The 18,959-nt window shown below is 38.3% G+C and overlaps 2 protein-coding genes and 1 long non-coding RNA gene across 5 annotated transcripts; 1 reads left to right on the plus strand and 2 right to left on the minus strand.

The window, feature by feature from the left end:
• Window positions 1–237: 237 nt before the first annotated feature.
• Window positions 238–8,995, minus strand: HIK (ATP binding microtubule motor family protein). Of its 2 annotated transcripts, XM_078589758.1 has the most exons (14): window positions 8,867–8,995; window positions 8,348–8,616; window positions 8,193–8,282; window positions 7,630–7,730; window positions 7,431–7,544; window positions 7,274–7,355; window positions 7,096–7,163; window positions 6,952–7,011; window positions 6,740–6,864; window positions 6,178–6,376; window positions 4,298–5,257; window positions 2,796–3,109; window positions 1,282–1,630; window positions 238–483 (listed from the first exon to the last, which is right to left on the minus strand). In XM_078589758.1, the coding sequence occupies exons 2-13, from the start codon at window positions 8,598–8,600 to the stop codon at window positions 1,300–1,302; spliced, it is 2,697 nt and encodes an 898-aa protein (XP_078445884.1). In that variant the 5' UTR covers window positions 8,601–8,616; window positions 8,867–8,995; the 3' UTR covers window positions 238–483; window positions 1,282–1,299. The 2 variants fall into 2 exon arrangements, with proteins under 2 accessions (XP_078445884.1, XP_078445883.1); XM_078589757.1 differs by lacking the exon at window positions 238–483 and having other exon boundaries at window positions 1,156–1,630.
• Window positions 5,091–6,953, plus strand: LOC144714945 (uncharacterized). Of its 2 annotated transcripts, none has more exons than XR_013584494.1 (4): window positions 5,091–5,227; window positions 6,230–6,345; window positions 6,588–6,655; window positions 6,768–6,953. It is a non-coding gene; the product is annotated as an uncharacterized LOC144714945 (long non-coding RNA). The 2 variants fall into 2 exon arrangements; XR_013584493.1 differs by having other exon boundaries at window positions 5,200–5,311.
• Window positions 8,996–9,795: 800 nt separating the features above from the next.
• Window positions 9,796–13,195, minus strand: LOC144715037 (uncharacterized). The gene is made up of 6 exons (XM_078589883.1): window positions 12,678–13,195; window positions 12,385–12,596; window positions 11,714–11,945; window positions 11,370–11,455; window positions 11,206–11,297; window positions 9,796–10,229 (listed from the first exon to the last, which is right to left on the minus strand). Exons 1-6 carry the CDS (start codon window positions 12,945–12,947, stop codon window positions 9,988–9,990), a joined length of 1,134 nt encoding a protein of 377 aa, XP_078446009.1. The 5' UTR covers window positions 12,948–13,195; the 3' UTR covers window positions 9,796–9,987.
• Between the last annotated feature and the right edge of the window lie 5,764 nt (window positions 13,196–18,959).

An 18,959-nucleotide genomic window follows, 5' to 3' on the forward strand; every position in this document is an offset into this window, starting at 1 on the left:
AAGAAGGAAGAAAACTCGACTTTGGGTATGTTAAAATGTGGGGATTCGATTTCATAACAGGAGGCATGATTCAGATAAGCTAGAGTTGAGGACTATGAGGTATTTTATGGATATCCAAAATGAGAAATTATGTATACTACTTATACCATCTCAAAGAACAAAAGGTGTTTGTGGCCACAAGGATTGTCTTCTTGGAAGACATGTATCTTCTATGAGCAAATTAGTCCTGAAGAAATTCTAGAACCATAAGCGCCATGGCCTCATTAGATGAGGACTCATCCGTAAACTTGTTCAGGTACACACAATAGAACTTTGTACGTTTAGTAGAGTTACTAGACAACTTGATCAAAATGTTGGGCATAATGAAGATGCATCGAGTTGATCAATGTTACCAAATTTGCCTATGTTTTGCAAGGATTTCATGTCTCTGCCCTAGTAGTGCACCTTCCAACCGATCCTTTTGTGATGCAAATGGGACCAAACCTACAGAAGTTCAATGCTAAACTCAAAAGGCGTCGAAGTGTTGAAGTGCAAAAACAAAAGCCATGGTGAAAGGCAACAAAATCATGGGAAAAAGAAAGAATGGAGTTTGATGAGGAACAGTACAATCTTTATTGGTAAGAGACTTATTACTATTTGAAAACCTAGCCACATTTACCAATTTATCACAGGTTACTAGTTTCTGTTACTTACTCAGAGATATTACAGAAGAAATCATTTAAATGAAATCCGACCACCCTTTGCATCTTTCGATGATTTTCTTTAATTACTTTTCGAGAATTATATGAGAATTTTATTCAGAAATAATGGATGGGCGCTTACTACTGGAAGATGGTGATCATCAAAAAATTCACCAATTTATAAAGGATGTTTGATTAAACATTTCACCCATCATCTTTCAAAAAAAGATATTTGATTCCATGAATAAACAGGACTTTTTTGCTGGAGAGTTTCATTAATAGGAAATATTTCAATGATCAAATAATTTTGATAACCCAGGCCAATCTAGGCCACAACAACTATCTCTTTCACTCTCAAGTGGACACAGATCAGTTCTTGGAACTGAGTTTATCTGAAGAAACTGCTGATGAATTGTGTCCAATCTTGGCCCTAATGCTAGCTTTTAGGACCCAAGAGTGGATTTCTCAGAGCAAATAGGATAAGAGGAACTCTCAGATTCAACTCATGTGACAACCTTTTTACAGACAAAATTATTCTGCCAGCTTAAAAAAAAAACTTAAATTAAAGAATGAAGAGGAGGACCAAGGGAGTGCCTCATACCAGAAGATTAGGAAGTGATTAAGCCCTGAGGAGGTTCTGGATGGGATTCCAGATGAGAAGCCAAGGCCGCCTCGCCTCGGGGAGGGCCAAGTTGAGCTCAAACATTTCCTTTGGCACGGGCTCGCCTCCCTCGCCAAGACCCACCAGACGGGCTACGAGGTGGGCACTCTCCTCGACGTTCTCTGCGTCGGCAGGGTCTGTCCACAGTTTGTTGGCCACCTGCATTCTCCTCTGCTTGCTGTCCATTGCCACCGCCCATCTCTGGTACATCCCCGCCCTCTCCTCCGCCGTCATCCTTGTGATCATCCTCTTTGCCAAGAGCTCCCTCTCCTGCCGCAGCGCCCTCGCACTGCAACCATCATCATTATCATCATCATTATCATCATCATAATCAATCATCAACAACAAATTTACTTGAGAGATGGCATCTTGAGTCTCATGCAGAACTGTAATTCAGTTCTTTATTTTTTTGAGACAAACAATTTGGCTCCACCCAAATTCAAGAAAAAATATAACAAAATTTACTTGAGAGATGACATCTTGAGTCCCATGCAGAGCTGTAATTCAGTTCTTTATTTTTTTTGAGACAAACAATTTGGCTCCACCCAAATTCAAGAAAAAGCATAAAAAAATTTAGTTGAGAGATGACATCTTGAGTCCCATGCAGAACTGTAATTCAGTTCTTTATTTTTTTTGAGACGAACAATTTGGCTCCACCAAAATTCAAGAAAAAATATAAAAAAGTTTCTGTACAAGATATGAAACTAATCCTTATGATCATCTACTATTTGAGGATTAATGCAGGACGCTGATTCAGTTCTCTATTTTGAAATAGTAACAACCATAAAAACTGTGGGCGTTGGTTCTTCAATTCAGCTGAAGAAAACTCAAGAAAAAAATGCAGAATGCATGAAAAAAAATGAACTGAATGCAAATGATGGAGCTTCAGCTTTCAGAAAGTCGCAATATTAAATGCTATTTGTGAATTAATTTCATTAATATAAAAAGTCACGTGCTTCCAGAAATCACTTGAGAGCCCTAAATAACATCTAACTTCATTTTAAAATTAAGCATGGAATGGAAATCAAAACTCAAAATTCAAAAGATTCGTAATGATACGATAAAGTGATTTCTTAACTGGGTATGCCATTAAAAACGAAAAGAAAATCCACTTCCTTATACCAACAGGCACTCGTACTTCATTTTAAAAACACCGCAAATCAAGCAGCATCATCAATGATTATCCAACATCATCGAAAGAAGAAGCACTCAAGAATCACCGCTCAAAAAATCTAAATATATTGTAATCAAGGCATAAAAAGGATAAGAAAACATTTATAAGATGTGATAATAAAACAACAAAAGTTATTTCACCAGTAACTTAAACTGCTGACACGAAAAAACAAATCACTAACTAATATGGACGAGTACTTGAACATCATTTAAAAGGAAAAAAAGCCAAATTAAACAGCATTATCAACACCAGAAAAAATCAAGCTTACTGGGAGATTTACCTGGAAGCCAGAGATGCAAGATTTTGGGGCTCGTCTCCGGTGGGGGCAGGGCTTCTGTTGCAGGCCTCTAGGAAATGATGCCGGAGCCATGTCAGCCGCCGGAGCTCCACTTCCATGTAGATTTGATCATCCGGGTCGCCCCTGAAGAGTTGATAGAACTGGGTTCGATGGACGATCGACACGTGGCAAACGTCCCACAGCCGAAGGATCTGGCGCCTCTGTTCCTTGAAGACGGAGCTCCACGCCTCTGGCGAGCAGACCATTTCCACCCCACTCTGCTCATATTCCCCTTCGTTCGCTTCCAGCTCCAGCACCTAACAAGATTTTAAGTTTTTACATTTCCAAGGACTTGATGATTTTATTGTTTGTTATGGTTAAGAGGGCTTATGTTTTACTGTCCTCTGTCATTTGTGATGAGTGAAAGTTTCATCGTCATCGTTAAGCTGACCCATTTATTGTTTCAGACAAATTCATCAATATCATCTTCAACTAGACGGTGACGATGACGTGGTTGACCATTTTAGCCAGAGGTTAATGTGCGTAAAGTTGGTGTTGACCCGTCAACGTCATCCTCATTAACCTTGCCTGTCTTTAATGAAGGTTAATGACGTTGACGGGCCTCTAAATCTAAACCATGCGTGTGTTGACCCATCAGATATCTAATATAGGATGAAATCAAGTTGGCTTCACACGGCTGATATGGATATGGAATCCAACCCTGAGATGATTATACTGTAGCAACCAATATCATCCAGTAAAGACAGATATCAGATTACCCATTTCCATATCCAGTATAGCATATTGGGCTCGGATATAGAACGGCTATCAGTTATCCACACGATCCTGGGAAATAAGATATCAGATAGGGATATGAGATACAGGTACTGTGGCAACCAATGCCGGATATCGGTGAAGATGGATATCAGATTCATCACATCGGGCAAGGTCAACACTACCGTGGGTGCAGAGTTCGTGGGGTTTATGGGTTTTTTGTGTTTTTCTTCCAATGGTTTTTTGTGCTAGAGAGTATATAAAGTTGTTTAAAAAAAACGAAAAAAAGGCAAGTATTTAAAGTAGAAGTTTTGATTGACAAACCTGGTACTGTGGTAACCAATGTTGGATATTGGTGAAGATGGATATCAGATTTATCATTTCTGATATCCAGTACAGCATCCGTCAACAACTACCATGGGTACAGAGTTCGTGGGGTTTATGGGTTTTTTGTGTTTTTCTTCCAAGGGTTTTTTGTGCTAGAGAGTATGTAAAGTTGTTACAAAAAAAAAGAAAAAAAAAGGCAAGTAGAAGTTTTGACTGACAAACCTGCTACTGTGGTAACCAATGTTGGATATTGGTGATACAGCATCCGTCAACACTACCATGGGTACAGAGTTCGAGGGGTTTATGGGTTTTTTGTGTTTTTCTTCGAGGGTTTTTGTTCCAGAGAGTAAATAAATTTGCTTCAAAAAAAAAAAAAAGGCAAGCAGAAGTTTTGAGTGACAAACCTGACAGACGAGGAGCTGCTTCTGGTACTGAAGCTTGGCGACGCGCTCCTTGAGCTCGGTGACGTAGGCCTTGATGCTGCGTATGTTCTCCTCGGCAGCGTTCTGGAACAGTCTCTGCATCTTCCTCATGTTTACAGAGCTAGTACGCCGTTGACGCCCGGGCGGCGTCCCGTCATCCGGCGTCCTGTTCTCCGTCTCGTCCTCCGCCATAGGCGAGCAAGGAGACAGCAGCAAGCTCTGCACATTCGCCGAGCTGCTTCCCGACAAGGGCAGGGGCAAGATGGTCTTTTTCCCCTTCTTCTTCGTCCTCTTCCTCGACTCCATCTCTGGGATGGACTCCAGCATCTTGTCCAGAGACCTCTGCACGTTCTCCAGCTTCTCCTCCAGAGTGGCTATGGCGCTCTCCTGGGAGTGAAGCCGGGTGATCTCCTCCTTGAGATTGGCCTTCGATCCGACGGCCGAGATCTTCTGGGCATCATCATCCGACGGCCGGCCTGCGGCCCTCATCGTCTTGATCTCGGATTCGAGCTTGGCGATGGCCAAGGCGGCTTCTTCACTGCCCGCTTTCTTCTGCAAAACTTCCAAAGCCCTCGTCGCCTCTTCTCCGAGCTGCAACTGGAGATGCTCCAGCTTTCGGATCTCGCTGACCAGGGTTATCGGGTCTGTGGCTGACTGTCTTGTTGGGTTTCGGGTCGGGATGGAGAAGGAGAGGCATCTGGCGGTGGGCGTTTTGGGATTGTTGTTTAAGTCCAGAGTGCGGTGAAGGGCTTGGAGCTGGGATTGAGCGAGGTCTCTTTGTCGCTTTAGTTCCTCCATCTCTGTCTCCATCTTCTTGATCTGGAGCTCCTTCTCTCTGAGCATGGCGTCTGTTGTTTTAGTGGGCTCGGGAGTTCTCAGCTCCGCTTCCAGCCTTGCCACCTCCTTCTGCAGGTGCTTCACCAGTTGCTTGTCCGACACCAGCTGGAACGAAGAAGATTTGTCAATTCTCCATTCTCCATTCTCATCTTCGCTTTTGTCAGTTAGAAAGCTTAAAAGCATATAAAATATTGATTATGGTAGCATTTTTTTATCATTCTCTAGTGGTAAGTTTGACGATGATGTTGACGGAGAATTAGTTGTCAGTCTCTACTGTCATCTATCTACGTTTAGAGTGGATGGATAACTGATGACGGATTGGGATGAAATGGATAGTATCTGTCCTTTGATCGGATGGTTGGCGACGACGTTGATGGTTGATGTGGATCATCGACGTCTTTGGCAAAAATGAACATTTTTTAAAACGAATAAAAAATTCGCACAAAAGAACCACACAGGGCCTTGTTCTTTGTTCTGTTTGTTTTTATTTTCAAAAACAAACAAAATTTGCACAAATCGAACAAAAGAACCGCACACGGGTCTGTGAGATGTTCTGTTCAAATCGTTTTAGTTCTGTTTGGAAAACCGAACAGGACGAACAATTACAGTGATCATCAACCTCACGTCAATGTCAACATCAACTGCTCTAGTTTTCAATTTATGTTGACATTGACGCCCTTGGACTTCTTTGATTTCATCATAATCACATCGACAACGTCTCAATATAGAACATCAACGTCAACGTCATCCACATCACTAACTTCTAGGACTCTGTTCACGTCAACGGTGACGCTGTCATGGACCAAAAAACGTCAACCACACGTCAACCCATCAAGGGGGATGATGATGATGTTGATGAATGATGGCAAACCTATTACACCCATCATCAATGTCAATTGCCAGTCACCATTGGTTAAATTCTAGTTGACAATGACGTTGACGAAAATTTCTATCATGGGCACGTCGTTGTTGGTTTGGTTTATCGATTCGTCAACGTCAACGGATGAAGTTGCTGGATGACGTACCATATTGACTTGTGCGTTGTTGGTGACTTCTTTGGCGCGGGCGGCGAAGTAGAGGGTGTTGCGGGACTGCTCGACATGGGTAAAAGCCGGGCTCATTGTACAGATAATGGCAGTACGAGCGTTGCCTCCAAGAGAAGTTTGCAAGATCCGGGTCAGCTTCGAATCCCTGTAAGGAATATGGCCGCCTCTCTTCCCAGCACTGAGGAACAAAGATCAAAAGATCAAGTTTTTTTCATTTTTTGTTGGATTCAAGCGCTTGCCAACTTTGTTAAAAGTTATAGCTGATAGCAAGGGCACTGCTTTTCATCTTTAAGTAGGATGTCTTTCTTCAAAAGTTTTAGATTATCTAGTTTTTTAGGTTTAATAGTTTGGCTAACCTGAGTTTTCTGATGACGGTGGTGAGAGTCAAGAGACTGCGAAGCTGTTGTTGGATTTAAGCGCTTACCAACTATGCTAAAAGCTATTGTTGATAGCAAAGGTATTACTTTTCATCTTTAAGCATGATGTTGTTTTTCAAAAGTTTTAGATTATCTAGTTTTTTAGGTTTAATAGTTTGGCTAACCTGAGTTTTCTGATGACGGTGGTGAGAGTCAAGAGACTGCGATTGATGTGGCACCCTTCTTTGAGCCTGGCGCCGTCGGCGTTGGTTTGAGATGCCCTCTCGCTTCCGGCAAGATCAACGAAGTTCTGTGGGGAATGAATAGATGAAATTCGGATTAATTTTCATGCAGTTCTTGGAGTTATATTCTTAGATAAATGGGAAATGTCTTTTACCAGTGTGGCTATGTAGGATTTGAGACAGCCGTAGTTTTCTCGTAGCGTGCTTTCTATACTCTGAAATGGGGTATGGATGGTTACTTGAGAAAGAATTTCAGCAATAGATAGAGAAATAATTCAATCCCGTCCTACGAAGCTCACCAGCCTTATGATTTGATGGGACCGAGAGCTGGTATCGTTTAGGGCCGTTTCTCCTACTTGCCTCTGGGCTGTAGGAAAAAATAAAAGAAAATGAATAAATTAAGTTTAAGTAATATTAATAAATAAGTAGAGAGACGATTTTGAAAGAGTAAGCGCTCTTAAATTAATTAAGATTTACCTTCGCACACAGCAATCAGCTGTCGAAGATGCTGGCTGTCCCTTGCCGTCTCTTCTTCTAATTTTTCTACCACAGTCCCTTGCTGAGAATAATTCATGGGTTTAGTGTGAGAACAAATAATTTGAAGCGAGAGTAGAGAGAAAGAGAGATAGAATACCTCCGGATCATCCAGCAACCGAAGAGGCCCGGATTCAGGATTCAACAAGTCTTTGACCACCTCGTTATAGATTTCAAGTGCGGATAATTTGATTACAAATTCTCTCTCTGGAGTCTGCACACCGGAAATCGAACGATATCAAGCCGAATCTAAACGCTTAAATTCAAAAGGTACAGCTTAAAACCAAGATTTTTCGTACATTTTGTATATGGCTGTAGATATCATTCACCGCATTCTCAGTGATTCCTCTCATAGTATACGTCTTCCCACTGCTGGTTTGCCCATACGCAAATATCGTAGCTACAGTTGAGAACAAGAGACATCCGTCAAGGAAATTCAACACAGCAAAAAGAAAATTTTCAAACCGCCCAATTTTCAAAAAATTGAAAAGTAGAGACGTCCATCAAAGAAATTCAACACAGCAAATAGAAAATTTTCTAACCGCCCAATTTTCAAAGAATTGAGAAGCAGAGACATCGATCAAAGAAATTCAACACAGCAAAAAGAAAATTTTCAAACCGCCCCAATTTTCAAAGAATTGAGAAGTAGAGACATCCGACTAAGAAATTCAACACAGCAAAAAAAAATTTTCAAACCGCCAAATTTAACAAAGAATTGAAAAGTAGAGACGTCCATCAAAGAAATTCAACACAGCAAAAAGAAAATTTTGAAACCATCAAATTTTCAAACAATTGAGAAGAAGAGACATCCGTCAAAGAAATTCAACACAGCAAAAAGAAAATTTTCAAACCATGTAACTACCATTAATTCCGGTTAACGCTGATAGAGCAACATCCTTGGCGCCTTCTTCATAAACAATTTCGGTCGGACAGGCCGGGCCGAAGACTCTGTCTAAAAGAGCACAACATTTGATCAGTCCAAGGAGGTCAGAAAAGAGTTCAAAGATGAACAATTACCGAATGTGTGAGAAGATGTGGAGTTGGAGCGATCTTGGTTCGAGGATTTGAACACGACGGTGTTATCATACACGCATTCCCACGCGACGTGATCCTTGAGAGCTTGTTCTTTGTTGCTCAGAGGCCTCACCCTCACAGTCACGAAGATCTTCTCTTCCTTCGTCCTCGTCCCCCGCGGAGTGGACGATGGCGGCTTCTTATCGCTTTTAGAACAGGACATCGGAGTAGTCGGCGTGGCCGCTGAGATCATCATTCCGGAGCAAATCGCGCTGCAACGGTGAAATTTCTTCAAAGAAAGGAAAGCAGAAACACAAAACAACCTAATTTCAGACATTTTGCAGACATTCTGCAGACATTCTGCAGACATTGTGCGCATCGATTGTCTTACTTGCTAAATCTTTGCCCCTAATTTCAGCAACGAAATCTCTAGCGCAAAATAAGGAAAGCCTAGTCCAAATCCGAGAAATCTCGAATGTAATCCATGGAAAGAGAACGATGAAGATAGCCGAAGAGATTTACCGCAGACGAAGTTTCTTCCTCAAATCGTGCTCTGCTTCTCTCGATCGATTCTCGGCGATTTGGGCGAGATCTGTAGAACAAGGACGAAGACCGTAACAGACTAGAGCGAGCAACGGATCTTTTGAATTTGCCCCTCTAACGGCTATCTCTCTCTCTCTCTTCCGCACGCTATTTAAATGCGATCCCGAACGCACGCCTCTTCTTTCCTCACATGGCGAATCGTATGCTGCCACGTGCACAGTTCCGCCGGTAGCGTACGTTTGTATGCGTTTCGTAACGCACCTACAAATTAATATCCGCAATTTACAGAATATACCCCAGAATTTGCTTTTGAAGCTCATTTAAAACCATTAAACCCAATTTAAAAGAAAATATTCGTCCATTGGCATCTCACTCCCATATGTACTTACCCATTTTCTATGGTTGCTCCTGAATTAAACAATCTTTACAATAAAGTTATATAGCCTCATTTTCCCATGAGCCTCTTGTAGATCACAGCTTGTATTCCCATGAGCAATAAAAAACTGGGGCCAATTGGAGAACTTTGATTTTCACTCCACTTATATCTTTCCATCTGAGTTAAACCATAAAAAGAAAATTCTCTAAAAAATAAATTTCTGAACCCTAATTTTCTCTATTAAAGTGAGAGAAGTGCATGTCACTAGGCTGCAGTGATCATGATCATCACAGCCATCACTTTGATCAGATCAATCAGTCGATCAGATCGACGCGATGAACAAAGAGGGTCAGTTAAAGCCCTTTTGGCAATCAGAGATCGATCTAGATTCCTTAGATCAATCTGCCCCCAATCAACGACCGAGATCACAAAGAAATTCCAATTCCCAAGAGAAAATTGGGAGAACTGGATAGTTCCAATATCCACTCTTCATCTAATTTTCATACTTTTGATTGGCAAAAACACGGTGCCAGGTACAACCATATATATTTTCGTGTTAGAAGATATCAAAAGTAAAGTTCTACAGCCTCATTTTCTACATCAAAGAGAGGGAAACACAACCCGCTGCATCAACAGCCCAGATCACAGTTAGTTAACAGCCAACCGCAAATAAATTCCCATTCCCACGAAAAAAAGGGACTAATTTGGAGAGTTTTGATGCGCGTCATCTGAAGAAGGGTCCATGGGAAGAGAAGAACTGGAAATCTGGATGCGCCACGTGGAGATGCTGCAGCCAGCTGTGCGCCACCTGGAACATGGTCCCTGCCAGCTGGCAGCCAGATCCTGAAGTCCAGACCGAGCCCATCATCTTGTACGAGGCCATGCCAAAGCTGGGAAGGGAGATCTTCGCCACCTCATCATCCACATGGCTGAAGAAAACGGGTGATGTGGCAGCCTGTGGCAGATCTGCGAGTTTCAAAACAAAAACAAAAAAATAAATAAATACAACTTGTACTATATGAAAATCATTTGTAAATGATACTTCGGGATCATCCTTATTGCAGGCAGAATATGAATTCACAAAAAAAAAGAAAACTTGCACTGTATCACAACCAATGCTTGATGTTAATTGGGAGTCATGTGTATTGTTTATAACATGCAGGGTAGAAAATAAACCCAAAAATAGAAAACTTTGAATGGAGTGAAAAAAATACTAGAAAATGATAAGGGGGTAGCATTTTTTTGGACGAAAAATAGGGAAGATCACCCAAAATCAGTGACCCTACAGATGTGATCAATAGATATGATCCTTAAGTACACATAAGGCCTAAAAGATGATGATACATGGGGATCATGTGTATTGGTGTTATGCTATGTGAATCGAATATAATACCCACCAAAAACTTTTGCAGGGATCTCAAAATTCTTATAAAAGATACGTGGCAATCATGCATTATTCTCTATGATAGATGTGTGGCATTTTAAACCAGATAAAAACCAAAATAATCCCTGAAATTTGTTAATAATGCCACAAAAGGAAACTTGCAGTTACATCGCAAATATCGTTACTGATTCGTGGGTACCGTATTGAACATGAAGAGTAAGTCAAAAGATCCGCAAGAAAAAAACTTCTAGGAATATATGATAATACTGTTAATGACACGTGGAAATCAAGCTTTATTCTCCTGTCACCGGAGGGTATCATATTACGCCAGATAAATATACAGAAAGGGAAACTTTCGGGGATAAGATAAAATTATTTCAAATGTGTGGCTGTAAAAACAATAAGGGTGAAAGACCCTAAAGAAGAGCATTTTTAGGGATACAACACAAAAGATTACTGATAGGTGGTAAGCATTCCTACTGTCAACGACAGGAGATTATGATAAGGCCGTAATATATATGGTGTGTTGCTGATGGTAGATCCAGAGGATAAGCATACCAACGGAGGGAGTAGAGAGAGAATGGAAGGTGAGGAAGCAAGCGTCTAAGTCCCTCAAGGTTGGCCCAGTTGGTATTCTGTAAATAGGGTACCTGCCATAGTTTTCCACCTATGATGAGAAATTTTGACAAAAATAAACAGAAATAAACTTTTCACACACATACCATGCCACAGAAATCCAGCTAGAAGGTAGCAAGTCACAGCTCCTGAGCGTCTTCAGTTCCGGAAACTGCCGGGCAAGGTCAAATATCTGCAACATCATTACATAATAAGTAACTCCAAGGTCATAAAGAAATAGATATTGTTAACCATCCCAGGAGGATCTCATCATCGCATTCAAAAATCCGCATCGTCACAAGTGTGTGAGGCATTAACAATGACGATTTCAGCATCGTCATCGACGAGAACATCAATGACTTTGTCGTTGTCCTCTCATCATCGTCATTGAGCATGGAACACCAAAGAAATGGAGACCAATAGATTAAGGCCGAGAATCTGACAACCTTACCTTATCAGTCAGGGGCTCGCGACAGTATGGGAGGTCCTTCTCTAGAAACTCAAAGAGAAGGTGACCATGAGAAATTTCGCTCCCTTGGTCATCACTAGAGGAGCCTTCTTGAGAGTTTTTGTGCTTCTCTCTAATCGGCAATCGGTTCTGACCTCGTTCAAGCTCGCAATCACTACTTCCATCAGAGCTTGAATCCCTGGAATAATCGCTGTCGCTCTCTGTGCCCAGTCCTCTGCGTTGAAAGAATTGAGATCAAGTTAAGGCCAAGAAATGAAAATAGTAGCAAAAATATGTGTGATCAGCAAAAATAAAGCGTAACTGGAAAATTCAGAGCATGAATTGTGTTAAAAATAACATTGAGGTTTATAATGGCATAAATCTTATCCTTGTGAATGATTGAAAGGTAAACTCAATGATGGGAAGCTTTCAATTGAGATAGATATCCTCGAGAAATAACCCAGTCAAATGGTAATAACGAGAAATAATAGAAACCCGATGAATTATGCAGATCGGAAGAGAAAAAACATCCCAAGAAAAATATACATTGACAATTCAAATCATCTCAGGAGCATTTCGAGCAAATTTATCTACGCTTGTATGACAGAAGAGGCTACTTTTACCATTCAAATAAATAAACATACAGGTGAAACGGAGGGAAAGATAAATTATACCTCAGATTGGTCGATTCCCTCCTGGAATCTACGTATAATTGAATTGCCGACAAGTAGGGCACGTAATACTGCATAACACGGTCTTTTTTGTTCAAAATCAGCGGGACTCCGGCCCCATAAGCGCTCCACTCCTTGAAAGACTCCCACAAATCTGCAAGCACGAAGTATGGCTTCTGCTGTAAATCACAGTTCATCCATCCGCTCATCATCGTCTGCAACAGATAAAATCAATAAGAAGAAGACCAGATCATCACCTATATCCCTTCCAAAGGAAAGAGAAAAAAAGAACGAACCTTTGGAAGGCGATGCGTTGTAAGAGACGGCGTGGTGGATTCAAGAAAACGATCCAGGTTTCCCGACGGAGAAATCTCCTCCGTAGAAGCTGCCGGGACAGTACTCTTGTTGATAAAAGGCTCCCAGCGGCCTAGAACAGCAGATTTCCCGGGGGGAATTGAGGAAACAAAGCCCCCATTAACTACATTCTCAGACCCACAACTCCGCGATCTCTGCAAGTTCCGACTGCGATGCCGTTCCTGATGAAACGGCACGCGGGTGCCCAACATCTCCGAAATTCCACGATTCAGAAAATACAAACAGAGAGAAAATCCGCGCTTCCTAGATCATCGATCGCAGCTAAAAACGATCGGATGAGCGGAAAAACGAACGATTTCCGATGATCGGGAGGTCTAAATACCTCCAATCCAGATAACTTCAACGCCTCCGCGGATCAAAGCAGACGGATCGCAGCGGCGATCGAGAACGCGACAGGAAGGAAGATCGATCGCCCCTTCTATAACAATTTTTCCCAACTGAATCCCGTTCTATATAATCCGTTAATCTTCTCTTAAATGATAGTTTAATTAAAGTTTAGAAAGTAGATCGGTAAAGTTGATCTCAGCCGTCCAATCCCGTGGTCCTCGCCGGCGGGTATTGACTGACTGCCGACACGTGTCACTTGTACGGCGCCCGCTTGCGTGGAAATTGACTGCGAGCTTGGAGATCGCCACGTGGCAGCGCGTCGCGTGTTTGGGATCGATTTGCCGGAATCGGATTCCAAAGGTTTATCCTTATCGTTGACCAGAGTTCTTTTGAGACCGATAACATGAAATTTTGTTCAGAAACTTATCGAAATAAATTATTGTGGTGGTAAGGAAAGTATCTTATTCAGGATAATGGTCGTTGACTTTAATATTCTTGGGTTGACTCTTATGTAATTTTTGGTTGGGGATTTGGGAACCAGATATACAAGGGTGATATTATTGATAGAACGATTGTTGTATTTTTTCTACTAGCTAAGTGTTGCAACTTTCAAGAAATTTAATAATAGTAGATACTGTGATATTTATTTAACAAAAAACTCAGCGACAGCAATGATTAATTAACTATGACATTTGATGATGAACTCCAATTAGTCACTGTTACAATTGAGTTAATGGAAATAATTTAGAAGGTTTATCTAAAGTATTTTTTGTATGATATAGGTCAAATCCACGATTAATTGGTTATTCTATTCTTGGTCTGCTTTTGAGCAGTAAGTGGTTACAGAAATTGAATGGAAAGTGATAGGAGATGAATGAGAGAAATCTTTGGTTGAAGGATCAACCTAATAGAAGACCTGATGGGATTATTAAAATTAAGTTTGGGTGGTGAGAATTATCGTTAAGATGCAAGAGTTATATTTCTAGCTTAATCTATTATTCGAGAAGTATGAACATTCAAAGATAGAGAAAATCAACCTTTGGTATCTGTGTTCCTCCTAGACCATGTATTTTACTGAAACATGGATCCTTTGAGAAATCAGGAAAGGATCTTTGTAAAGTCAACTCTCAAACCATGTGAATCAGCCTTTACCTTGGGAAAGTCATTTCTCATGGCCAACGGCATGTATAAAATACAGAGGTCACTTAGTTATAAAGTCACTTAGTTATAGAGGTCAGTTTATACATTAATCTGTATAAATGTATAGGTACAGATATATCAATTCATCCTTCAAATTGTGGGCTTGAAATTATTCTTAGATTGTTAGACATCAACCATAGAAGTTAGATAAATATGGGTAATATGTTGTTTCTCGCTTTTTGTGAATGTTATATGATCTCATTGTGTGACCATTGGTGATACTCAATGAAATTTGGCAGGCTCACATTCTAGTCTAAGAATTACATTTCTGGTTATGTATTATATTGCTATCACATTTTATCATGTTAAGTTATAAGATCTGAAAATTATGCACCAAGGTTATTTTCATCTCAATTACTCTTTATGGTGTATGTTACAATGGTTACTTTTTATTTAGATTTGTATTGAGTTGTGAACAAAAAAACATAGCTCAAATAAATTCTGAGGGATCATATCTTGCTGCGATAAAATTTGACATGTTTATTGAGATGATTGGGCTATTATGGCAATTTGTGATGCAAAAAATAACACCTTTTACAATGATTGACTGAAATAATCATTGGTAAAAATGCTTATTTGGTCACCAGTCAAGTAAATAAAATGGATACATGTAGAGGGGTGATTATAAAACGAAAAAAATCTTAGAACCCCTCAAATTATTCTAAATAAAGATATTTTAATCCATAAAATTACATATATATATATATTCCAACTCAAAATTTAATATGTCAATGACGATAAAGTAAAAAATGTTTTAAAGTACATATTAGGACTTAAAAAATATTCTATGTTAGAATATGATGTCGAAAAGCTCCAAAAAAATATTAAAATCAGACTACTGTCCCGAAAATTAATTTGATCAGTTCAATGTAAACAACAGGCATGTACAATCATTTTATTGCGAATAAATAATCTCTAATAATTAGCATATTTTATAAGACTCAAATTAATTATAATTAATTGGAATTAGTATTGTCATTTGATTCTAAGCTTATATCATAATATTTAGATTTATAAAATCAATTTTTTCAATGGATAGAAAGTGTAGGATGATCAAGGGATTGATCCTCAGGGAGTAAAATTTCCATAAACTGATGAGTTTATCTTTGATTCAAGATTTAAAAGAAACATGGAAATAAAGGAATGCCAACTTGAAGTTCTTTCTCAAAGGATTCTTAGAAGTTTATGGTATTTTTATATATTTCCAATATTATTCATAAAATTCAGAAATTTATTTTATGCCCAAGCTTTGGAGAAAACTGATTTTAAATCCCAGAACAGAACACAATCAGATTGAATATTGAATGGAATTTGTTTAGAATTATGAAGAACAAAATTTTAAATTTAAGGTAAAGATGAAATAACACTTTTATATAATTCAGGGAATATATATGATGGATATGTAATTGTATTTTATAAAATTCAAGTTACAAATATTAGAGAGAGATATTAGGTAAAAATATCTAGAGAGAAAAAGTGGAGAAAATTGGGGGAAATTAGTTTTTACGATGAATGAAACATATCTGGGAATCTCAGAAAATACTTGAGATAAGAAACAAGATAGAATATTTTTTTGTATTCCCTCTTCATCTTTAATAAAATGGAGTGCTCTTTAGCAGTAAAAATCATCCAAGAAGTTTTGAAAACCTTCAAGAATGAAATAAAAAAAACAAGATGAAACACAGTGTGAATCCAAGGTGATTGAATTTTTTTGACTTCAAAGGTTGCTTTGTCCTTCCATGCTTAACTAGGGTTGGGTATAACTCATCGAATTAAAGGTTCAACTCGTACCAGCTCCTTCTTCCTATGGATATATATACATGCCTGTATTTTGAGGTTCAACTCCAAATCTTTTTTTGACCACCACAACCTCAAACGAGCTTTGATATGACGGCATTGATTTTTGAGAGCAGTATCTTGATATTTGAGCCTTTAATTTTTCATGATTCTACTTCTTTGAAATAATCTCTTTCTAAAATTTTCATCCATACATCTTTCTTCCTATTCTTACATCAAGTGCTTGGTCAATTACTATAATTTGATAAGATGTCATAAATCAGACCATTTTTTAAGAACTGGCTCTAAAAGTTGATAGTAATTCGTACCTTCTCTAAATCTCATCTTTAGATGATAACGGTCCTTTTCATTTCTACTTTCTGCAAATTTTAATAATTTCAATTTTTTATTATCATTTCATCCTCCAATTTACTTCGCGTCAAGTAATAAGTTGAAGTCGATGCATTGAATCATATGTTGATTTTATTATTATTTTAAAAATTAGAAAATTGAAAATATATAACCAACTATAATACTTATATGATCCTCTTGATGAAAATATAAAAATGCTAAAAATTCTCCCTAAAAATTAAGAAGTTAGCTTGATGAATGGATTTTCACGAGTTGACTTGCTCATTGATTTTTCTTATTATTTTCAATTAAATTTTGGTAATTTTCATTCATTGGAATAAAATATTTATTTATTCAAATATGCAATATTTTAATTCTTACCTCTCTCTTCATTCACTTTGATCTGAATTTGACTGAGTCAACCAATTAAAATTCAAAATTTGTTCTTTGTGGATTAGACACTCAAATTTATATATTTTGGGAAGATCAGAACATCATTTATTGATGAATCATTTGTTTAAAATTAACACAAGGTTTTCTTCCATTATGCCTCATTTGTCACCTCCTGCTATGGGTTTTCATCCATATTATCCTTTACCATTGGTGGCAGTGTACTCTTCATCATTGACCTAAAAAATAATATTATAATAATTCTAAAATATAAATACTTAGAATATTTTAAATAAAAACTATAAATGTCTACTTTTTTAAATATTTAAACCCCAATGTAGATAAAATCACTATAAATAGTTCCAATTGGCATAAAACAATTTAAAGAGTGATATTTTCCTATAGCTATGCAAAAAGATTTAAAGTTGAAAATAATCTTCGAGACCAAAACAGTACCTGAATTTATTGATTCTCGATGGTTTGCAAACATTAAATCATTTGAGTTACGCATATAATTTTCATATGTCATCAAAACCTGTTGAAAGGGAGGATCAGATTCTCATCAAAATCTGATGTCCGATTTTGATTACAATCTGATCAACTTCTTTTGATCGCATACCCAATCAAATAAAAAATTTGGATTCTATTCAAATCACAATCAAATGTCTGACTCTAATCAGAATCTGATCACATTCTGAAAAGAGCCCACAATTGGTTAGTATATTACTTAATACAACCCAACAATCTCCTATATGTGCTAATGTTGTCCCCTACTTCAGCACTTTGTTGCTTTACTGGTATAAACTCTATAGTTGCTATACACAACCACCACTCCCATCATTGTTCCCGTCACCAATACTCCGATGATAACCCTATTGTCTGATAGTATTAGTTATGTGATACCATTTCTATTATCTTTCTCAAAACTGTAGCAGCCTAGTTCCATCTCGTTCCTTCCATCCCTTTGATAACATCAAACTAAGACAATAATAATGTGCTTAAATAGTTTATTTTTGCCACTTATTTATAGGTTTCCACATGAATTATTCACCATTTAATATGAAAAATGATAAATTTTAACTTATTATCCTAATATGTACTTTTGTATTTCATTGATTTCGGAGACTAATCCCTCTTGACTTCTTATTTGAAATATAGGAATAGTTGAATTGAATGGTTAATTCTTCATACAAATAGGAGAATGAGAGAAGCCCAAGAAATATCCTAGACCATAAAAGGAAACCCAAAATATGGCATGGCCCATAAAAGAGGCGCAATACACAAGAATTTAATTCTTCAAGCCAAATTAAACCACTTTTCAGAGATGGATCACAAAAAGATGAGAACTGTAGAAGCAACCCAAAATTAGAATTTGAAGATATATTCCTAAATCTGTAATTATGAACATAGATAAACCCTAGAAAAAATTAATACAAGCATTCCGGACCCCTGGAATTAAATCCAAAGGCTGGTAGAGTTAAGGTACTTCTATTTAATGTATTTTCCCCTCTCTTTCTATCAAATCTTAGATTTATGCTCCTAACTTGTTAAAAACCTAATGCATCATTTTGATTTGATAAATTCTCATTCTAATAGAGTATGGGGGAGAGAGTTCAAGTTTGATCAAGATTCTTGGAGAAAAAACATCACTTGGGCCAAGGTAGAGTGACAATGAGGTTTGTGTAATTTCTGATTTTTATTTGGATCTTATCATTTTCTGCTCTGGAAATTCTAGAGGATTTCCTAGAAAAAAATATTTAAAGCACAACAAATCACGTAAAAAAATGTCACCCAAGTTACAACAAAACCAAGATTGCATGTCAATATCATTCTGTTGCTTATAGTTGCTTGGCCACACTACAACTCCCACAACGAATAGCAATTTGGTCGTCAACTGAATCAATCAATTCTGAACGGCAGAATGATTTATTGGATCAACTTGACTAGCCCAATGGCTGAGTTAACTTGCCCAAAAATGGTCAATCAATCATCTACCAGATAATCAGATTGATCATCATTTCCATGCATTCACCACTCACCACAACCACCTGGAACTGCATGAGTACCATCATAGGGTATATTTATTAATTATAATTGAACTTAATGATCAAAAACTTCCCCCAAATTTCTAGAATTATTGTGTATTAGTAAATCTAATT

This window comes from Wolffia australiana, chromosome 18 (genome assembly GCF_029677425.1).
Source record: "Wolffia australiana isolate 7733 chromosome 18, ASM2967742v1".
In the NCBI taxonomy this organism is placed as follows: Eukaryota; Viridiplantae; Streptophyta; class Magnoliopsida; order Alismatales; family Araceae; genus Wolffia; species Wolffia australiana.